General features: G+C 45.0%; 2 protein-coding genes across 3 annotated transcripts in view; both read right to left on the bottom strand.

The window, feature by feature from the left end:
- The window catches only part of TMEM179B (transmembrane protein 179B), a 33,353-nt gene extending 25,846 nt beyond the window's left edge, over positions 1 to 7,507 (bottom strand). Inside the window, exon 1 of the mRNA XM_033954819.1 lies at positions 7,327 to 7,507. Within this exon, the coding sequence (XP_033810710.1) occupies positions 7,327 to 7,422 (96 nt within the window). The 5' untranslated portion in view covers positions 7,423 to 7,507. The remainder of the gene's footprint in view (positions 1 to 7,326) is intronic.
- Positions 7,508 to 12,517: 5,010 nt separating this feature from the next.
- On the bottom strand, positions 12,518 to 22,584 carry TAF6L (TATA-box binding protein associated factor 6 like). 2 transcript variants are annotated; one of them, XM_033954818.1, is made up of 11 exons: positions 22,456 to 22,584; positions 21,879 to 22,043; positions 21,433 to 21,519; positions 21,203 to 21,353; positions 15,908 to 15,958; positions 15,719 to 15,813; positions 15,406 to 15,480; positions 14,950 to 15,170; positions 14,631 to 14,763; positions 14,399 to 14,527; positions 12,518 to 14,047 (listed from the first exon to the last, which is right to left on the bottom strand). In XM_033954818.1, the coding sequence occupies exons 2-11, from the start codon at positions 22,023 to 22,025 to the stop codon at positions 13,304 to 13,306; spliced, it is 1,833 nt and encodes a 610-aa protein (XP_033810709.1). In that variant the 5' UTR covers positions 22,026 to 22,043; positions 22,456 to 22,584; the 3' UTR covers positions 12,518 to 13,303. The 2 variants fall into 2 exon arrangements, with proteins under 2 accessions (XP_033810709.1, XP_033810708.1); XM_033954817.1 differs by lacking the exon at positions 22,456 to 22,584 and having other exon boundaries at positions 21,879 to 22,308.
- Positions 22,585 to 23,040: the final 456 nt, after the last annotated feature.

The following is a 23,040-nucleotide window of genomic DNA, read 5'->3' as shown; positions in this document are numbered from 1 at the left end:
TGGCACTCCACTGATTACCTCCGTCATTTCGGAGGTGGTGCTGTTCACCACTACCTTCTGAAACCTACCTCCAAGCCAGTTCCCAACCCATTTCGTCAATGTGTCGCCCAATCCTATAGAACTCATCTTGCTCAGCAACCTGCGGTGTGGTACGCTATCGAATGCTTTACTGAACTCCAGGTATACGATGTCCAGGGACTCCCCAACATCCAGCTTCCTCATCAACCAGTCAAAGAAGCTGATCAGGTTGGATTGGCAGGATCTCCCCTTAGTAAATCCATGTTGACGGGGATCCCGTAGATTCTCCTCATTCAGGATCGTATCCAATTGGCGTTTGATTAGAGTTTCCATTAGTTTGCACACTATTGATGTGAGACTCACCGGTCTGTAGTTTGCTGTCTCCATCTTGGAGCCTTTCTTGTGGAGTGGAATGACGTTAGCCATCTTCCAGTCCAATGGGACATTACCCGTACTAAGGGAGAGATTGAAGAGCGTGGATAGCGGTTCCGCCAAGACATCACATAACTCCCTGAGCACCCTGGTGTGTAGGTTGTCAGGCCCCATTGCCTTGTTAACCTTAAGCTTTGACAGCTCGCAGTAGACACCGCTGGGTGTAAACTCGAAATTACTAAACGGGTCATCTGCGTCAACCCTTGTCTGTAGCTGAGGGCCGAGTCCTGGCGTGTGTGTGGGCAGAAGCATCTCCTCCGGTTGCGTCGGAGAAGCTTCTGCCCACACACACGCAACTGCAGGGCGGCACAGGCAGGCTTCGCCGGCTTCAGTTTATTTTCTAAAGCGCCGCGAAGGTAAGGGGGTGGGAGGGAGATAGATTTGGCCTTAGGTAGGGAAGGGGCCGCGCGTGATCAGTGACTGCGTACCTTCCCTCCCTTAACTGTGGGGACAAGGCCATTCACCGCTCCACGTGCCTGCAGTGAGAACTTTTTCCCCCCCAACGTTTCGGCAGGTTACCTGCAGCTACCCGCGGGTAACTGCCACCGTGTCATTCTCTAGTAGTTCTTATTTCAAACCTTCACCAGCCTTCGCTGCCTCTTCTGCAACCAATTCTAACAGAGGGGTATTCTTATCCTAAATTCTTACAAAAGGTATCTATTCTTCTGAGTCTTCATCATGCTGCTACGCCCACAGGCAGTAAGGATTTTCAAGCTGATCTTCAATCCTGTAAGACTCCAGTAAAGGAGATTATTTCACTGCCAGTAAATCAGATACTACAAGATCTGCAACTGGCTAACTGTCAGAAGCCCTTATCGGTCTTCACAGCTACTAAGTAGCTTAAATTAAAATATAAAGTGCAGAAAGCACCTGGTCATGACCTTCTCCCAACTCCCTTACCATTCTATGGTCTCGGAGTCAGCTATTAAGAAGTCAAAAGCATCAAAATCTCCTTGCAATATGCCCCTAGTAAAAGATTGTTGTCTCTTAGATTCCGCCAGACGCAAAATCTATCAGGGCTCCATGCTTTCATCTAGGATCATGGCTCAGCAGCTTCAAATTTTACATTTTCAACATTCAACTCTTCAGCAACTTGACATGGTTTCTGCGGAAGCCATTCCAAATCTTCATGCGGCGCTACAAGAGTCCACTTATCACTTAAAACCAACTATGATGCCTATGATAACTAGGATAGCAGCAGTGGCTATAGCCGCCCGACGCATAGCGTAGCTTAGGGCGTCAGACCTCAGGAAAGATCTCCATAAATGACTGGCTGGCTGTTTGAGAAACAGCCTGATTGGCAAAAAAGTACAAGCCACTGTCTCACAGCTTAAAGAGGATTCCTCAGCTACTCGTGAACTTTCAGTGCATCCTTCAGATCAATCCCAGCAGTTTTGTCATCCTTCCTCTACCTTTTCTTATTAGATTTAACATTTTTTATTGATTTTTTTCATACAACAACAAGTGTGTCATAAAGATTCATACAATTACCTTAAGTATACACTTGATATCTCCATAACATATTGTACATACAACATATCTTATATAATCCTTACTATAATTTTAGACATCATATAAAATTTAATAATTTTATCAACTATTATTCAATTATGAATCCCTTTCCCTCCCCTTATTTTGTTAGTTGCACACAATATAACAACTATTATGATAATTTATTTATATTTTCTGATAAATAGAATAAACCTACCCCCCTCCCCTCCTTTATCAAGTATCTTATTATAGGAAAAATTATATCAATCATTACAAAAATCTGTTAATGGTCCCCAAATCTTCTTAAACTTATCGATATATCCTTTTTGTGTTGCAAATGTACGCTCCATCTTATATATATGGCAAACTGAATTCCACCAAAAGTTGTAATTTAATCTGTCATAATTCCAATTGTATGTTATTTGTTGAACTGCTACTCCAGTCAATATAAATAAAAGTTTGTTACTCTATCTTTTCTTATTGTAGAGTATACAATCAACAATTTTTTCAACAGTATTATCCTCGGCGATGGTTTACTCCTTAAAGTAAAAACCAGCATGCAACATTCACAGCCTTCTCCTTACGTACCAAAACAACATCCTCTGCATCTCAACTACCTCCGCTTAAACTGTCTCCTAGTTTTTGACCCTCTGCTGGTGGAAGGGTGGCTAACTCTGTTCTCAGCTTTGCAAGACATCACAACAGATCAATGGGTCCTCAGCATCATTTCTCATGGGTATTTACTAAATTTCCTACCCCATATTCTACCCTGTCAGGCACCACCACCATCCACGATGCCTCATCAGTACATTCCACAACTTGCAGCAGAGTTCTCTCTTCTTCTGCAAAACAATGCTATAGAAAAGGTAGCATTTCAAATAAATCGGGGGTTTTATTCAAAAATTTTCCTCATTCCTAAGAAGACGCAAGGACTCCGCCCAATCCTCGATCTCAGACCTCTCAATGCCTGCCTCAAGGAAAAGTTCAGAATGATTTTCCTTCCAGCAATTTTTCCCTTACTGAAACAACATGATTGTTAGCCGCCCTAGACCTCAAGGATGCATATACTTCTACTTCCATTCACACTTCCCATTGGCATTTCCTAAGCTTCAAGTTTCTCAACATGCATTTCTAATACAAGGTCCTACCTTTCGGCCTGTCGTCAGCCCCACGAGTGTTCACAAAAATGTCTAGCTGTGGTAGCAGCACACTTGTGAAACACCATAAAGTGTCTCCTTACCTAGACGATTGGCTCTTGGTAGCTCATTCCATGAATCATCTGCTACTCACCATCCAAACCACAGTGCACACCTTGCAAAACCCGTCATCAATTTCAAAAATTCCAAAATAACTCAGTTCGTTCCCTCAAGTTTGTTGGAACACTTTTAAACACAATCTTTTCATTGGCATACCTTCCTTAAGAATGACATCAAGCCATCATCAATCTAGCATACCAAGTAAGACAATCTTCCCTACCAACTCACACTATTCTGCACCTATTAGGCCATATAGGAGCATCACTTTCCCTAGTGCCACATGCCAGACTCCAAATGCGACCACTACAGTGGCACCTAAAGTTACATTGGAATCACTCCACTTTCCTACAGGTAGGATGTCCGTTCCAGTTTCCACCTACTCTACTTACCATAACAACTGATACTTCGAACCAAGGGTGGGGGGGTGCACCTCAACAGCCTCAAACTCAGGGTTGAAAGGACACATTTTAATGGATAAGTTTTCTGTCTCTGTCCATGCTGGAAGTAATCAAATGTAGAATGTTGGGTGTTTACTCTCTTAATGGTTTGGGAAGAGGTCATTTAATTTATGTTAACGAAGTTAGCTCTCAGACAATGAAGGCTCGACCCCCCACTGCTATGTACCGGTTGAGATAGATAAAGGAAGCTTTTTACATCTTTTAGCTTTAAACAATGAAGTACATATCCTGCTCCTTTGTGATTACTTCTTTGAAGCCTATGTATCCTGTCACCAGATATGGTCTGTACATCATCTGCTAATACCACTGAAAGATATATAAATGAATGCAAACTAATAATAAAACAGGCAAAATCTCTTTAGAATACTGTCTACGTATCTTTCTTTCTAAGGGGAATTGCCTCCAGATGACAGAGTGTTTTGCAGGGCAGTTTTGGGACCAAGAAACGGATCCTGTTCGTTTCAAGGGTCAGTGGTCAACAAGAGAAAAACCCCTGCATATCAATCACTTAGCACTCCAAGTGGTTTATTACGCTCTTCAAGCCTTCTGTCCTTGGATTTCCAAAAAGAACATTTATTCAGACAGACAATTGAATATCAATGCTTTATATAAAAAAGCAAGAGGGTTCGGGATCCCTCCTGCTCTGCAAGGAAGCTTACCATCTATGGAACTATCATCTCTCTTTTCAAGAGAACCTTCATGCGGTATTTATACCAGGGGAGCACAATATTCTGGCGGACTCCTTCAGCAGGAAACTCTATTTTTCAACAATGGGGGAATCCTCAAATGGATCTCTTCAGTTCACAAATCAATGCAACATGTTTTGCTTCCTATATCCAGCTCCATGAGCAACAGCAAGAGCTGCTTTCTCCATTCCATGGGGGAGCAATCTTCTCTAGGCTTTCCCACCGTTTCCTCTCATTTCCAGGGTGCTTCAGAAAGTTACCGGGGACAACGCTCAACTCGTACTCATTGCACCCTGTTAGCCCAGACAGATTTGGTTTCCACTGCTCCTGGACCTTCTGGACGCTCCTCCAATTCCCTTGGGAGATCATCCTTCTCTTCTCTCCCAACAGAATGGCCAACTACTACATCCCAATCTCGGCTGTCTCAATCTCATGGCTTGGAAATTGAGAGTTCATTCCTAACCAACCTTCCTCTCTCGCTGTCAGTGAAGTCAGTTTTAATTATTTATTTTATTATTTATATACCACTTATATCCTAAGTGGTTTACATTCAGGTACTTAATCATATTTCCCTATCTGTCCTGGTGGGCTCAAACTCTATCTAGTGTACCTGGGGCAATGAGGGGGATTAAGTGACTTGCCCAGGGTCACAAGGAGCAGGGAGGGATTTGAACCCACAGCCTCAGAATGCTGAGGCTGGAGCTCTAACCCTTGCACCACACACTTCTTGCAGCAAGACGTCCTTCCACTAGAACAGGGATGTCAAAGTCCCTGCTTGAGGGCCACAATCCAGTCAGGTTTTTGGGATTTCCCCAATGAATATGCATGAGATATTAGCATACAATGAAAAGCAGTGTATGCAAATAGATCTCATGTATATTCATTGGGGAAATCCTGAAAACCCAACTGGATTGCGACCCTCGAGGAGGGACTTTGACACCCCTGCACTAGAAGTCTAATCAAGCTAAATGGAAATGTTTTTCTATATGGGCACATGCTCAAAATCAAGACCCTCTTCATTAACCACTTGACTATATCTTCACTTATCTTCTACACAACTCAGACTCTAGCCTAAAGACAAACTCTAAGATTTCATTTGTCAGCAATCTCAGCACACCATTCCCTGGTGCATGGTAAACCAATTTCACAGCACCCTCCGATTCCTCACATTATGAGAGGTCTCACCATTCTTAGGCCTCCGCTGAGAGACCCTCCTCCATCCTGGGACCTCAATATAGTCTTGGATCAATTGATGAAGGACCCTTTTGAACCACTGGGATCTGCCCCTCTCACATTCCTTTCATGGAAAACAGCTTTTATTACAGCACTCGCATCAGCTAGAAGAGTTAGTGAGCTTCAAGCTTCAGTCATGTATTATTCTTATCTACAATTTTTTGAAGAGAGCAATTACAAACTCATCCGAAGTTTCTTCCCAAAGTGGTCTTGGGCTTACATCTTAATCAAATCATCACTCTGCCTTTATTTTTTCCACCTCCACACTCATTTTCAGCAGAAGAGCATCTCCATATATTAGACTGCAGAAGAGTGCTTCTCTTTTACCTCATGGCAACTTCTCCTTTCTGCAATCCAACCAACTACGGCCAACCAGCAATTCACTTTTGTTACACAAGAGCTCGTATACAACCCTCTGGTCCAATTGAGGCACATAAACTATGAGCTACAACTTCTTCAATAGCACACTTGAAATCAATCCCTATTCAGGATATCTGCAAAGCAGGAATCTGGTCTACAATGCATACTTTTACAAAGCACTATTGTTTAGACCAGGGGTAGGCAATTCTGGTCCTCGAGAGCCACAGGCAGGTCAGATTTTCAAGATATCCACGATGAATATGTACGAGATGGATTTGCATGCACTGCCTCCTTGAGATACAGATCTATCTCATGCATTATTTATTGTGAATATCCTGAAAACCTGACCTGCCTGTGGCTCTCAAGGACCAGAATTTCCGGTTTAGACCAAAGCTTGGCATAGGACATTCATTTTGGACAATGTCTTGCGTAACTTATTTGCACTGTAATTTATATCCACCTCCCTTCTGCTTCTTTAAGCTTGGGACTCACCAGTGTGCCTGCATATCCCCTGCTTGTTTCCGGAGAAAGCAAAGTTGCTTATCTGTAACAGGTGTTCTCAGTAGACAGCAGGTGAATGCAGCCACTCTTGCCCACCTATAGTCCCCTCATCTAGACTTCCTTCTATTGCTAGACAAAACTGATGAGGGGAGGGGCTCTAGATGTAGGGTATCCTGCACATGCTCAGTTAGCTGAAAGCTTACTATAGCTAAGTAAGAACACCTACACACAGGCTCAGCCAGAGAACTTCACCAACAAGTGTGACTGCATTCTGTGTAAAAGGTAAGCAATTTTGCTATATTGTAAATTAATCTGTTTTATATTAGATCTACAATATGTAATAATAAAAAAATGAGGGGAAAAAATCCCACGTTGTTATCAAGTCACAATTTGGGGATTCTAAACATTTTAAAAAAAATATTTATTTAAGTTTAAAATTGTTACAATACATTTTTTTTTAACTATAGGTACTACTTTTGGAAAATTGGAGCCTCTTTCCTCTGGTTAGGAAATCGGGGGGGGGGGGAGGGGGGGGAGTAAGTTGAACGTTTCATTTCGAGGCCAGACTTAGCAAAGATTATTATTGTGCAGAAAGAGATTGTGCTATATAGTATGTACAATGTTAAATACATTAAGAAAAAAAATAAAGACATTTTTTGAGCAAGTGGAATCTATTACTTCCTGCTAAATGAAGCATAGTGAGCAAGATAAAAGGAATTGGAGAGGGAAGGGGAAGCCGAGATCAGAGAAGGGAAGTACCAGTAGGCGCACCAGGTGCGATTAGGGAAACTCAAGGGCGGAATCGCGAGAGTGCCCAACTAAGCAAGGCGAAATGTACGTACAGTATTATGCAAGAGGAAACATTGCCCTCGGCCCACACTCTGGCCTAACCTGGGTCACAGCAAGCGCAGCAGAGCTCACGACACCACATATAAATGAAGCTCCATAAAGCAACAGCTCCACCCGCTCCAGCCACAACAGCGCCATCGCACCCAGACACCAACGGGAAGCGACGTTCTCTCCGTCGGCTATTTGACAGCTAGAGCACGTGAGCCAAGGAGGGCAATGGGCGGGGCCACAGGTCAGGCGGACTGTGCCAATTCGTCCTGAGCGATCGTGGACGTCTCGTGCTTTGAAGCTTTGGCTGCAAGGTTTTCCGCGTCTTTTCTCCCTTCTGAATTAAACAAACAAATAAAAAAAACTGTGGTGACACTTCGGGCCAGATCTGTGGGACAGATTCTATGTACTTATGTGCCAGAGCTGCAAAATTAGTAGCTTCAAGAGGAAGGTTTTAAGCCAGCCCTGAATTTGTGACACGCCTATCCTAGCTCTTCACGAGACCTGAAAGCATGGAGTTTTCAAAGGTAGAATCCGGGTAGAATCCGCGTAGCCACAACTTTTGGATCGACCAATGGGCAAAATAGGTGGGCGAAAGCTCCCTTGAACTTAACTAGGATTCTCTTAGAACAAAGTTAGTCAGCATATCTCACCCCACCCACCGCATGCTCGGTTTTCCTGAAATAAGAACTCTAAATTTAAAAAAAAAAACAGGATTTTTCCCAGAGTAGCCCTCTTAGAACTGGGTAACTTTGTAGTTGTGAAAGACATAAAAAAAAATAAGTAAACGTTCGGTGGAGGCAGGCCAGGATTAATTCTTCGAAGGCCCCTAGGCACCCAAGTACACTGGGCCTCCTGCCCCCGACCTGTCCCGCCCCCATTTATCTGTTTTCTTATTTCCAATTGTATTTCTTTTTTTTAATTCAAAACAAAGATTAGCATACCAGTGCAGTTTTTCTTCTATGCAACCCCCAAACATCTCTGAACAAATCCCCCTTCCTTCCCACCTATGTACCCAGGTCTTTAACTCTGAACCCTTTCCATGCATATATAAAAGGGTTCAAATATTTGTAAAGCAGTAATACTATCTGAAATATAAGTCTATATTAATAACCAAGTTTACAATGCCTCTCAACTTCCTCACTCTACATCAACTGTAACCCATATGTTCAAAGAAGCGTGGGATGAACACAGAGGATCTAGAATCAGAAAATAATATTAAATATTTTTTGGCCAATACTGGGCAGACTTGCACGATCTGTATATGGCCGTTTGGGGGAGGATGGGCTGGAAAGGGCTTCAATGACTGGGAGGGTGTAGATGGGCTGGAGTAGGTTTTGACAAATTTCGGCAGTTGGAACCCAAGCACAGTACCGGGTAGAGCTTTGGATTCTTACCCAGAAATAGCTAAGAAGAAAAAATTTAAATTGAATCAGGTTGGGCAGACTGGATGGACCATTCGGGTCTTTATCTGCCGTCATCTACTATGTTACTATGTATAAACAACCAAATCTGTAACTCCTCTAGTACGTTCCACTCCATGTATGTTAACTTGCAACGAAACAACAAGTCAAGCAGTCCACCGAAGAATCCAACATGAAACAAAAGAAGATTGACAGAAAAATAAGGAAATTCAAATCAGGTTAATTCAAGGTGCTCCCAAGAACCATGCCTGATGCATTTCGCCAAACAAGGCTAGTCAACGCTAACAAAAAAAACATGTCTTTCATACAAACAGAAAACACCTTCGCCTAGTATGGAATATGTAATCACAAACTAACCTCTCCCCCTTTTACAAAACTGTACTATGGTTTATAGCCACGGCCAGCGCTAAAAAATGCTCTACAGTTTTGTAAAATGGGGGAAAAAATAGAAATACATAGACAAAGGTTAAATAAAACCACCAAGAAGCAACACCACAGAAACAGCGATGCATGTCCCCTAAAGCAAAAAAATAAATATAAATTTTTTTTCTACCTTTGTCTTCTCTGGTTTCTGCTCTCATCTTCTTGTCACTCTCTTCCTTTCATCTTTTGTCCTGTGCCTCTTCCAGAAATTGACTGCCTCTCCCTACCATCTCTTCTCCCCCTCCTCATTTGTGTAGCATCCATCATCTTCTCTTCCCTCCTCCAATGGTCTGGCATCTCTCTCCTTCCCTCTCCCACACCCCCATGGTCGGGCAATTCACTCTCTCCTCTCCCTTCCTCCCCCTTCCATCAGCATCTGCCCCCTTTCTCTCTCTCCAACCCAATTCCATCCAGGATCCTCCCACCTTATGTCTCTCTCCCCTTTCCTTGTACCCCAATTCCATCCAGTATCTCTCCCCTTATATCTCTCCCCCTTCCCCTGCACACCAATTCCATTAGCTCCTTTCTCTCCTTCTACCACCCTTCCATACCACCCTGCCATGCTCCTTTCTCTCTCCCCCTCCAAACATTGCAGCTACCGGCTTTGCCCGCTGCCGGCAACTGGTTACCCCTCCACAGCAATGCCCCTCCCCTGCAATGGCAACGGCCCCCCTCCTGCAGCAACAGCTACGCGGCCAAATCTATTACAGGAAAGTCCCATAATGACTGATTCTGCCAGTCCATCCCCCTCCGACATCACTTCTTCCGGAGCAAGTAAGTGTTGTCAGACGGGGTTGGACCGGAAGAAGCAGTCATTGCGGGATCTTCCAGTAACAGATCCGGCCGTGTTGCAGATCCCGCGTAGGGGCAGTCCGTTGCCGTTGCTGCGGGGGGGGGGGGGGGGCGGAGGGGCCCATTGTCATTGCTGTTTAAAAAAATAGCAAGGTTAGTCCTCTCAGTGGGCCCGCTTCACATTTCCAGGCCCTATGCACGTGCCTACTGGGCCTATTGATTAATCCAGCCCTGGGTGGAGGTAGCTTAGAGCAGTGGTTCCCAACCCTGTCCTGGAGGAACACCAGGCCAATTGGGTTTTCAGGCTAGCCCTAATGAATATGCATGAAGCAAATTTGCATGCCTATCACTTCCATCATATGCAAATCTCTCTCATGCATATTCATTAGGGCTAGCCTGAAAACCCGATTGGCCTGGTGTTCCTCCAGGACAGGGTTGGGAATCACTGGCTTAGAGCAGCAGTAAAATCCTTAGGGAACAAACTCAGCCATTTATTTACCGACCCCCTGATAAGTCCTTCCTCCTCACTGAGGCTCAGATTCTCAAAACTTTAACACCGTCGCTAAACTGTTTTCAGTTGGTTTGGACTGCAGGCATTTTAGCAGGGGATTATTGAAACGGCTTATCTGTCTTTAGCGCGGTTTCTAGCAGTCTCCAACACTGAAATGCTAATGGGCTCTTCATCATTGAAATGAGCACTCTGGTAGATTCTTAACAACTGCCGAGCCACTTTCTAAGAGCGGTATCAAAAATCAGCGACTGGTGGTCCAGGGGTGCCGGTACAGTGACAGCACTGTTTAAAACCCCGGCATGGCAGTGTTGGAGACAAGCAGCTGGAGCCTTGAAGTTGTGTGCAGCTGTCGGAAACCTCTCCTCTTACGCAACTTCCTGTTGCATCAGAGAACTATCCAGCAGCCACACACAACTTCAAGGCTCTGGCTGCTTGTTGAGAGAAAATAAAAAATTGCCATAAAGGTGAAGGGAGATGTCCAGATGGTGGCGATCGTTAGGAAGGAGGGAAGGGATTCTGGATCGCGCATTCCCTCCCTTAACTGCGGAGACAAGCCATTCACTGCTCCACAGAACAGTGAATGGCCTTGTCCCCGTACCTACAGCGACCACTTTTTTTCTCCCACCGTGCCACAGATAACAGCCATCATGTCATTCTCTATCCTCAACCTTTCATTCTCTACTGCTACAGTTCCTGTTATCTAGTGTGTTCCCCTTATTTTAATACAATTTGTAAAACGCTTAGAAATCTTGATTTGCGTTTTATCAAAAATTTTAATAAACTTGGATCTTTAAACATGCCATTGTTACATCCATCCTCAAAAAACCCTCACTAGACCCCTGCATCCACCTCAAACTACCGCTCCATCTCCATCCCCTTCCCATCCAAACTACTCAAATGTGCTGTTCACCACCACTGCCTGGACTTCCTTTCTTATATTCTTGACCCGCTTTAATCGGGCTTCAGCTCTATCTTACAGCTGCAATGAAGGGAAAGGAATTTCTGCCTCAAATTTTCTCCAGACACACCAAGCTTACGGATTTTGGGGCTGCCTGTTGGACAGACCCTGACCAAAACCTCTGCCCCCCTCAGAACCTCTCCATATGACCAGGAGTGGGAAAAAGCAGCCTATGCCCTGATACCCTAAGGGCTCTTACTCTGGGCGCACACAGCCTTTGCTTATGGTTAAGCCTCTGACAAGGTCAGGAAGCAAGCTTGCTCCCAGGGGAAGAGTTCCCAAGCACAGCAGGTTGGCTCCACAGGTCCACCCGAAGCTTGCCCTGTGAAGCTGCAGTCTGACTCCACAGAAACTGCTTCCTTTCCCAGGCAGAGATCCTCTCCAAAAGGGGTCTCAAGGCACCAGTCACAAAAAAAGGTCAAGCTTAAGCGAAAAAATAAGAAGAGAAGCAGAGCAGATCAGAAGCACTTCTGCATGGTCTGCTTGCAGAAATAAACTGTAGGGGACTCTGTGCTCCTCAGCTTAAGTGGGTGGAACAGAGAGAAAAAAAGTGTGTGGTTTTTTTGTTTTTGCAAGACTCATCGTACTGACTCCGGCGTAGTTGTAACAGAATTTTTATTTCCTTCTCTCCTACTGTATCTTGGTACAGTATTTTTATGAGTATATTGTAACCTAGGCTTTCTTTAATTTCCTGTCCACCCCTCTTCATCTTTTATCATTGATTTTAAAATTTGTTCACCACTCAGATATTTCTTTTTATAATGTAGTATATCAAATAAATTAAACTATAACTAGTCAACCTCTTTCTGCACTGTGCGACCAATAACATGAATGTACACCCCACAATAACTATATGCTTTGGCTCACAGTAGCTTTCTGAATTGGCCCCTTGATCTGTCCACCCCATCCATTTCCTCTACTGAAGGGAATGAGTTGGAGACCCCCTGGATGGGCCTAGCAAGCCTGTACCTGGAAGTTTCTGGTGTGGCCCCTGAGGTCCATTTTCAAGGTGTTCTCAAGTATGGCTCCTCTACTGCCTTGACATCCCTTTCTAAGAACATGTTACACCAGTTCTGTTTTTACTCTACTATACTGCATAGACCTATTTTTGAGAAAAGTCCATACATGCAATAGGAAGATATGGAAAAAGTTACTTATTTTGTATAAGTTCTTTATTGGATTTTTTCAAAAATGGATTGTGATACAGTATATTACATGTTTTTTAAAGAGTGGAGCTTTATTCAGTTGTCTGTCTTATTACTATGCCACTGCATAACACACCCTTATGTTAAGTAATGCTTACGACTTTAAAGTTGGATTAAATTTATCATGATTGGAGGACAGTTCAACACTTTTATAAAGTTGTTATTTATGAAAAATGTGTTCCACTTTTTGTCATTCCTCTGATATTATAACATAGTGTCAGATAGCATCCTTCATTCTCCACACCTTATTCCCTTGACACCACTTTCCCTCCATAACATCCTTTCACTCTTAACCCCCAGGAGCTCTGGCTTTACTCTTTGTTCACCCACCATTTTACTCATGTGACATCTGATCAGGACCAAGAACAGATAGACAGAGTTGCCAGCCCATGCTGTAGCACCATCAGCTATATAACAATGCCTTTTCAGAGCCAATGCCCTGTTTCCTCTTGTTCTAACATTATTAGATGAACATTAGTGTAGATCTGCCAGATAGTTCTTAGTGATGAAAATCAGTCACTCTCCCAGACAGAATATTGGACTCTTGTCACCTTTAACCTGACCCAGCTTTGCACATTTCAGAGCTGGATGCAGCCTAGTGTAGGCACTGTATTGGACTGAAGTTGGAAGTAATGGCAAAGGACAACAGATCCTTTCCCAAACTGGATCAGCTCTACAGTGGTCACAGCTGGCATTCAAGGAGGAACTCAGCTTGAAGTTACAGTGGTAGATACAGGGAGTTCTCTGAATGCACCCACTTTCTCACAGGCTTGTTGGTCCTGCCGATGACAGGCAGCTTCTGGGCATAGCGTGAGACATGACTGGGCCCATGGTGCTGCGGGAAAACTGTTTGGAACAGTCGACCTTGGCACCGACGCCCCACTTGCCGCCCTGCAATGACAAAGCTAAATTGTGGTGGCCTAGTTGAGAAGCGTGACTTTTGGAAGACATCCCTAATGCTAGGGGCTCGATGGCCCTGCCGAGAAGTGCTACGAGAGCGAGCTACACTGTTGGCAAGTTGGGGTACTGTTGGCCTCTGCTCTGATCGAGGGCTTTCCTCTTCCCGAGGGCTGATGGTGGCATGAGCTGTCAGTTGTGGCATTTTCCGACCTGTGTCAACAAAGGGCTCCTTCTTCACATCTGGAGTTCTTGTGCTAACACTGATGCCTCTCTCTGAGCTCCAAGGCCCAGAACCTGTGCCAAAGCGCACAGCCAAGCTGTCTCCAAAAAAGTCATAGAGCTGTCGATACATCTCTGGCAGAGAGATAGATGGGGACTCACTGGGGAGATCAGAACCTGGAGGTTGCAAGTGACCACCAATTCCATAACCAAACTCAGTCTGTGGATCTTGGAGAGGACTCAGTTGGGGAGAACGCCCTAGCAGACTCTGATCCGGGCACATTCCATCTTTTCCTGCACTAGGGCACTTTGCTCTCATCTTCAGCAGCCGCTCCACTGCCACCTGCCATATAGCCAGATAACAAAAGAATAATGTAACTTTTGGAGTGAATAGTACTTCAGTGAAACCTCTAGATCACTGCATTCTCACAATATCACACCTTGCTATTGTCACAGTCACCCTGCTGTGCCACTGTCAAACACTGTTATAGTGATTCTTCCCAGTACCGCCACATCCTGTCATAGGCTTACTGCATCACTGTCACATCGCCAGACCATCGCTGCAGCATCCTGCTTTAATCAGACTATCATCATCACACCCAGAGACCCTGACATGGTTACACCCTGCCCTACCTCTGCTCCCAGTGGCAGTGCTCTGAACTTCAGGGAAGGGATAGAGGTCAAAGAAACTCACCAGAATGGCTCCATATACTTTATGTCCGTCTGCTTTCACTTGGGCATTAGATACAGAGTAATCATCCAGCACAGCTTGGAGGTTTGACCAGTATGTGGTGAGGTGGGGGTATAGAACGCATTCTACAGCCTGTGTAAGCAAAAAGCACAGAGTCAGATACAGAGATCTGTAACTGTTGAGCTTCTTCAGTAATGGCATTCACATCAGAAGTCTCCATCATTGGTTTCCTCACCTTCCATCCAAGAGCATGGAGTCCCAGCACGGCTCCATAGTGAGAGCACAGTGGCCTCACTGGGTCCACGAGCACCTTCTGGAGAGAAAGGAGGATCTGATGATACAAGCCACTAACCAGGTCACCATGTGTCCTTAGAGACAGGGCAAAAAAACAAAAATACACTTGAACCCCAATGAAAGTAGACATTCCCATAATCCTTTAAAAGCATCAGATATAAACAGTCTGTATTTAAACACTTGTACAAGCAGAAACGGGGCTGTGTATCTCAGTCTGTATGTGTATGGCCATTTCTGGGAGTGGGTGAGCAGTTCCTCACCAGAAGATGTGACTCAGAAGCATGGCTGCATAATCCCTAAGGGTCCAGTGGTCATTGAGGGGATTAATGGAAGCTGCAAGTGGCTCTAGAACACAGTACATGACGCTGGAAATGAGGCTTTTCACATAGGAACCAAGGGAGAGGAATGGATTCTGAATCAGACTCTTCACGATGTGCAGAAGACGGTTCAGCTGCTCCAGGTCGTGACTAACAGATTTCACCTAAAAGGAAACAGTGGTTTATGAGCAGGTTTTAGTCTTCATAGAATCCAGATACAGAGTAGAGGAGAACCCTGGATAGAGTCCTGAAGAGAGGAGTAAGGGAGGTAGTGAGACCCAGATGCAGAAATGATAGAAGACCAAAGGGATGGAATTAAAATAGCACAAAGGAAAAAAAAAGGCAGAAGGGAAAGCACAGTCCCAAACACAGAGTCAATGGCAGAATCTAGGCTCTCACCCCGCTTACGACATATACAAAATATGGTAGTAAGGCTGCTATCTTGGAGTTTGTACGCAGGTCCTGCAAGGCAACCTTGGAGAGAAGAAAAGATATGTCAGAGGAGTATGTGAATTTCCTTTCTTCCCTTCTCCAGTTTTCAGCCTCCTTGTCCATCTCCTACTGTCCCTTTTCTGTTCCTACCACCACTTTTTTCTCCTTCCTGTTGATGCCCTTTTTCCCTTCCTCGACATTCCACAACCCTACTTCATTTCCTCCTGCCCTTTCTCTCTACTCTCTTTCCCTGTGCTCATCTTTCTCATTCCTCCTTCACCTTCATGAGCTGGGGGTCATCTCCCAGCACAGCACGAGTCACGTGTTGGTAATACTTAAGCAAATCATCAGTCAGCATAGAAACAGCGCTGGGAACTGCAATAGAGCACAAAGAGGAGAAGCAAGTTTGGACAGGGATACTTGAGACACCCAGCACAGCATCTTGCTATAGAAGGAACTGAATTCTTACCAGAGCCTTGAGATTCCAGATTTCCCTTTCCATCTAGATATGAAACGTGAACTGCAAAATGACAAAAAAAAAAAAAAAAGAAGAGTGTGACGGACAATATTTCCAGAGTACGATACCCATGTTCACACCAACAAAGGAATACCACAGAGACCTTGCACAGACATCAAAGTAAAAGCTTGCACAGACATAAAAGCTATTGTTAAGGGCAAGATTACTGGCCAAAGGTTAACGTCACTTAATAGGGAAGAGATGGCATGGATTTAGCAAAGTGAGTTTGTGCCTCTCTTCAAAAGTGTAATTGAGCACGTGGAGAAGAGTGAGCCAGCTGATACAATGTACTTGAAAATTCATAAAATTTTTAATGAATTCCCTTGTGAGAAACTTCTCAAAAATTAAACTCATAAGAGGTGATGATGTATTGTGGATTGGAAACCAATTAAAAAGGAGAAAAGAGTAAGATTAAATAATCAATTATCCCTACAAAAAGAGATTAGGTTCTTATCTTGATAATATCTTTCCCAGTAGATAGGTATGGTATTGCTGAACCACTCCCACAAATCCGTTGCAGGATTTCTTTCTCTTCTCTGCTGCCCCCAGTCAGTTAGTTCCAAAGCTGGCAACAGCCCTACAGAAGAGAACAGGAGGAGAACCCATCCCCCCAACAGGAACTTGATCTGCAAATACAAACAAACACAGAGCTCACAAACATGCCAAAGAAAGGAAGGGAACAAAGTTAACCCTTATAAACAAATAATCCACGAGGAACTGTAAGACTCAGGGGAAAACCCCTATAGAACTAAATATATACAATTTCTTCAAAGTAATGACAGCTGGCAAAAGGTTCAGAGACACAGCCTTCAGGTAACCAATAGTCCAGGCAGGTGCATCGACACAGATGGGCGGGGAATTCAGCATATCATCCCTATCTACTGGAAAATATATTATCAAGGTAAGAACCTAATCTCTTTTTCCAGTGCAAAAGGGATGGTATGCTGAACCAAAACTCTGGGAGAGATAAGCCTGCCCGTAAAACAGAAACTCCAAACGAGAAGTCCTCCCGAGCTGCCACATCCACTCTATAGAACTTGGTGAATGTGTGAAGAGATTACCAAGTCACCGCTCAACAAATCTCATCCAGTGGGATTGTTCTAGATTCAGCCCAAGAAGAGGCAATTCCTCTAGTTAAATGTGCTCGAAGAGTGAAAAGTGGCTGCTTTCCGCAGACAATGTAGGAGGATGAAATAGCTGACCTAATTCATATTGAAATGGTAGCCTTGAAAGCCAGCCTCCTTTCTTTGCTAGATTTGTCAAGATGAAGAGATGATCTAAGAGACGAAAATCATTTGTAACTTCCAGGCAACAAAAGATAATCCTCCGGATATCCAGCACCTTCAAGACTTTGTCCTTTTTAGAACCAGAGGGCTGGAAAGCCAGAAGCCGAACACCTCCTGATTGATATGGAATGTAGGAACCACCTTTGGCAAGAAAAAAGGGACAGTCCACAAGGATACCCTCTCATCTGTGATATGGAGGTAAGGATCCCTGCAATTGTGACATATGTCTGCAATTGACAGACAAGACCTGCAATTGTGACACACGTCTAGCAGAAGTAATGGCTACCAGAAAGACCGTCTTGATGGTCAGATCCATGAGCATAGCCTTCAGTAAGAGCTTGAATGGAGGCTGTGAGAGCCACTCCAGTACCATGTTAAGATTCTGGGAAGGACAGGGCTGGCAAATCAGAGGCCTAAACCTCAGGGCACCTCTTAAAGAGTCTGACAATATCCCTTGGCTCTGAAACAGGAAATTCCAGCCACTTGAACCTTCAAAAAAGAAACCACCAGCCCTATGTCCAAGCCTTCTTGAAGAAAGGACAACATTGATGATACCAAGGCCGTGACAGGGTCCAGCTTCTTCTTGTGACACCAGTGTTGGAAGGAATCCCCCACCTTGGCATATTCTGCAAACATGACAGGTTTCTTGGCTCTCAGAAGCGTACACACCAACAAATCTGAATAGCTCTTCTGGCCAGTAAATTTGTGCAAAAACCAGCCCATGGAGATGATTTAAAAAAAAAAAAGAGAAATGCTGAAATAGGTGTTTGGAGGTGGGGGATATGAACCTTACCCCTAGAAACTGCTAAAAACCAAGACTTTAGACACCCCCCCCCCCCCGATTTTCCCATAGGAAGTACAGGCAGTCTCCAGGTTAAGAATAAGTTCCGTTTGTTAAACCGTTTTTAAGTTGAATTTGTATGTAACTCAGATCCTGTACAGTACACAGTCTATAAAAACATTAAAGAAACAGTCCTCATAAAAAAGTACTGCAGTTTAAATAGAAAGAAAAGATAGGTTTACATTTGCTTTTGTTCTTCATCTATCCCACTGTTCCCTCTCCACCACCACATCCAACATTTCTCCCTCTCATCTCTTCCCCATGCATCTATACCTCACGTCTCTCCCACCACATTCAATATTTTTCTCCTTCCTTATGCCCAACAATTCACCTTTCTTCATTTATCCATGTGCACTGTCTCTCTTTCTCTCTCACTCAAGACACCCAAGCCCAACAATTCTCCCTTTCTATCCCCTCCCCCACCTCAGCATCTCTTTCCCTCACTCCCTCCATTGTTCCATCCTATCTCCCAAGTTCATGCTCCCTCCCTCCTTTCTTCCTTCTTTCCTTCATCTGAAATTTATGCTCCCTTCCTTCTGTGTCAATGCAACCCCCCTTCCTGTGCCAATGCACCCCTTTCTCCTCCCTTCCTGACCAAATATGACCCCCCTCCTCCCTTCAATGTCCCAACGTGCCCCTTGTAGTCTTTCCCTCTTTTCTGAGTCCCAAATATGTGCCTCCCTTGATCATTTACCTCCTCTGGCAGGCTCCCTCCTCGCAGTTCGCGTTGCAAAGCCGGCCACGGTTCCTGCATGCGGCTGACCTGGCAGCCTGACCCTTCGTTGACTCCCGTGGGCGTTTACCTCCTCTGGCCAGCTTCTCCTCCCAGTGGTACGTCTCTTTGTGAAATCACTGGTTCCTGCACGCGGCTCGCCCAGATGCCTTCCCTCTGACGTGAGGGAAGGCTTCCGGGTCAGCCGCAAACCTCATACTGGAACCAGCAGCTGTGGCTTCGCGAAGAGAAGTGCCACTGGGAGGAGAGAGCCAGCTAGAGGAAGTAAACACCCGTGGGAGGTATGAATTTGGGATGCAGAACGGAGGGAAAGATGACAAGGGGCGCATCAGAACATGGAAAGGATGTGTTGACACAGGAAGGGAGGAGGAGGAAGGGATGCCTTGACACAGGAAGGGATGCATTGACACAGGAAGGGAGAAGCAGGACCCTGGTTTGTAAGTATGAGTTTGACTTAAGTTGGGCGTTCTTAAACCGGGGACTGCCTGTAGTGGGGTCAGAGTCTCCAGAGTGCTAGCCTGTCAGATCTGTCTGTGCAGCTGAAGTGAAAGGAAAGGAATTTCTGCCTCAATTTTTCTTCCAACAGTCCACTCTTCAGGATCTTTGGGCTGCCAGTTGGATGGACCCCGACAAAAACCTCCAACACCCTCAGAACTTTGCACTGGGATTGGAGGCGGGAAAACGCAACCTGTGCCCTGATATACCAAGGGCTCTTACTCAGAGCACAAACAGCCTGCGCTTAAGCCTCTGACAATTTCAGGAACGCTGGCTCCACAGGTCTACCCAAAGCTTGCAGTCTTTCACCATGAAAATTGCTTCCTTTCCCAGGCAGAAATCCCCTCCAAAAGGGGTCTCAAGGCCCTGAAGCCTCCAAAAGGGACAAAGTTAAGCAAAAAAAACCCCTAAAAACAACAGAGCAGATCAGAAGCATTTCTGCATGGTTCACTTGCAGAAATAAAAACTGTAGGGGGCTCTGTGTTCCTCTCCTAAATAGGAGGAGCAAGGGAAAAATGTATGGCTTTCTGACTCCGGAATGGATGTAACAGAATACCGTATTATGCTCTGGTAATTCCATTTCAAAAAAGATGTAGTAAAACTAGAAAAAGTAATGAAGGTCAACTAAAAATTATACAGAATATGGAATAGTTCCTCTATAAAGAAAAGCTCTTCAGTTTGCAGAAGAGATATGATAAGAAATTTATAAAACCATGAGTGCTTTGGAACAAGGAATGATTAATCTTTCAAATAGTGCAAGAACTAAGGAAAACACCATAAACATTTACAACAAAATAGAAAGTTTTTTTCACTCAACACACAAGTTGTGAAATTTGTTGCTGGAAGATGCAATGAAAGTTAATAGCATAAACATGTAAGTTTCTAGAGGACTACTCCATTTACAATTATTAAGTATATAGCTTGGGGAATTGTCACATCTTACTACTGAATGTGAGCAACAAGAATTAGATCTCTTGCCATTAAAACTTGCCAGTTACCGTACATACTTGAATATAAGTCGATACCCCCATTTCCCCCCCCTAAAAAGGAGGAAAAATGGTTGATTCGAATATATGGTGGGCCGCTTAATATTCAAGTGCCCTGCCAGGATCTACATCCAGAGCTCCTTCCCTCCCATGTCAGACTCTGCATCTAGCTCCCTTCCCCTCCCTTTTCTGTCAGGCACTGCACAAAGCCCCCTCCCTGCCAGGCTCTGCACCCTGTCCCCCCTCCCTCCCCATCATACCTCCTCTGCCGCTGAAATCCCTGGTGGTCCAGAGGTGTAGCGGGCAGGAGCGAGCTTTCCATGCTCCTGCCTCACTGCTAACCTGGTCAGTCGCTGTCACAAGTTCTGGCTTCAGCTGCTGAGCGATACTGAGCAGGAGCGCGCTATGTGCCAGGAGAATGCGGGAGCCATTCAGGAAGACACTTAGTGTCACGCAGCAGTGCCAAAGCACGCTCCTGCTCGGTACCGCTCAGCGGCTGAAGCCAGAACTTGCGGCAGTGACCGACCGAGTTAGCAACGGGGCAGGAAAGCGGAATGCTCACTCCTGCCCACTACACCTCTGGACCACCAGGGATTCCAACAGCAAAGGAGGTACGATGGACAGGGCAGGGCGAGGGACAGGTGCACAGCCCGGCTGAGGCCTGCAATAAGTCTGGGGTGGGGGGCGCTGGCCCGAATATAAACCAGGACCCACATTTTGAGACCAATTTGTTGGCCCCCAAATCCCGGTTTATATTCGAGTATATACGGTACCTTCTAGTAACTTGGATTAGCCTTGTCAGACATTATATTGGGTTTAATGGACCCTGGCTCTGACCCTGCTTCCTTCATGATGGTACTGAAATATATCAATCTCACACTGCTGCCACCAAAGTATAACATTCACCTCGTACTGCAGTTTCTGCACAGCCCTTAGGAATGTTAGTGGCCAGTGCCAGCTCAACCAGGTTTACTTCTCGTTCCTCTATAAAGTACAATTCTGCCTCCTTGAGAGCTCGGAATGGAAGAGGATCTGGGGAACCATATCCACATACTGCCTACAATGAAAATCGCAAAAAGAAAATATCAAGGTCCTTCATCAACATTGCAATCTCACCCTTCAACTTTCCCACTCACCTCAACATTGCTCCACCTTAGGGCTCTGTTGAAATCTTCCACAGTCAGTCTTCTGCGCTTGGCATGCTTAAGAAACTGGGAACTGTTCTAAACCAAGAAGCATGAAATAAGAATAAGACATGGACAAAGAGACACACAGAATACCAAGAAGTTCTAGATTCTTAAGGATAACCATATGCATTAAATAACTATTTGCCCAATATTCACCCCACACAGTAAATGGCATGTGAATGTTGAATATAGGACAGTGTGTTTTTTGCTCAGGGTCCCACTTTTCAGCCCTTATTGGACTAAACAAGTAACATCCTACAACAATGCACACGGTCCCAAATCCCTCAAGCATACCCTTGGCAGTCTCCTGAGAAACTATTAATGAATCAAAAATGAAACAGCATATGATAATGAGAAGGAGAGTGTGTGGGAATACTCAAGTTGCTGTTTATTACCTGAGTGGCTTCTCTCAGCCGGTAGCACACATCTTCTGCAAGCATTGCAGCCACATCATCGCTCAGCTCTACCCCTGCGCTCTCTGCCATCAGCTTTACAGATTCCCGTGGGATCTCCACAAACCGTCGCTCCTCACGATCTGCCATTGCGCACAGGGGACCACGCTGCCAAGTAAGAGCAAAATGCCATACACACTACTATCACCAAGAAGAGGCTTGGGCAAGGAGTCAACAAGAGAACCCCCAAACTTTATGTGATTTTAACTCTGTAAACTGATAAAATATCACCAGAATCACCTGGTCTCTACCCATGCAAAGACCACACGCATTCTGCTGTCTTCACACTCCCCCACGCCAAGCCCACCCTCCCTAGGTTCACACGCATTCGGAAAGCAGTCTCCCCCTCCCTGTGGTCTCTTCCTTTTCTTTCATTCTTCCTGGTCCAACGTGTCTCCCTCCCTATCCTCACTGTCGAAGATCCGATACTTTTCCCCAGTTAATCCTACTGTTAAAGTCACCCCCACCCCGTTTTCCGTCTCCACTGATCTACCACCTACTTAACTTCTCTCCCTCTTACTTTTCCCCTTGCTGGAAACAGGAAGTTGCGTTAAGGAGGGCGGGACGTTGATGGATTGAAAAACGTTGCGTCAAAGGAGGGCGGGATGGTAGAGAGGTCTGTTGCGGGCACTCGTTAAAGAGAAGTTGGATGGCGAGAGCTGTGCAAGAACAGGGTTGTTGGGACTCCCATGGGGTTGGAAATGGTTCCTGTGGGGTTCACGTGGAGCAGCTAATGGTTAGTGCAAAAAGCCTGAGATCCAGAGAAACTAGATTCTAGTCCCACTGCAGCTCTTTGCGACATTGGGCAAGTCACTTAACCCTTCATTGCACCCAGTCCAAAGATAGTAAACCTACTAGGACAGAGAAAGTACCATCATCTAACGTATACAGTACTGCATACACTCAGTAGAGCTATTAGTAGTACCGGTAGCAGTACCTACCCAGGGTCCTCCAAAAACGTCCAAATTCTGCGCTGGCGCACTTGCTCTTTGCCTGTGTTGAAGCAGCAAGGTCGCACTAAAATGTGCATGGGCCAGCAGCATCAGCTGTCAAGTGATGCACTTGTATGGTGACCAACATACGCGGCCAGACCGCTTACAGGTCA

This window comes from Geotrypetes seraphini, chromosome 8 (genome assembly GCF_902459505.1).
Source record: "Geotrypetes seraphini chromosome 8, aGeoSer1.1, whole genome shotgun sequence".
NCBI lineage: Eukaryota > Metazoa > Chordata > Amphibia > Gymnophiona > Dermophiidae > Geotrypetes > Geotrypetes seraphini.
Note: the sequence above shows the minus strand (reverse complement) of the source record. Positions and strands in the feature narration are given on the sequence as shown.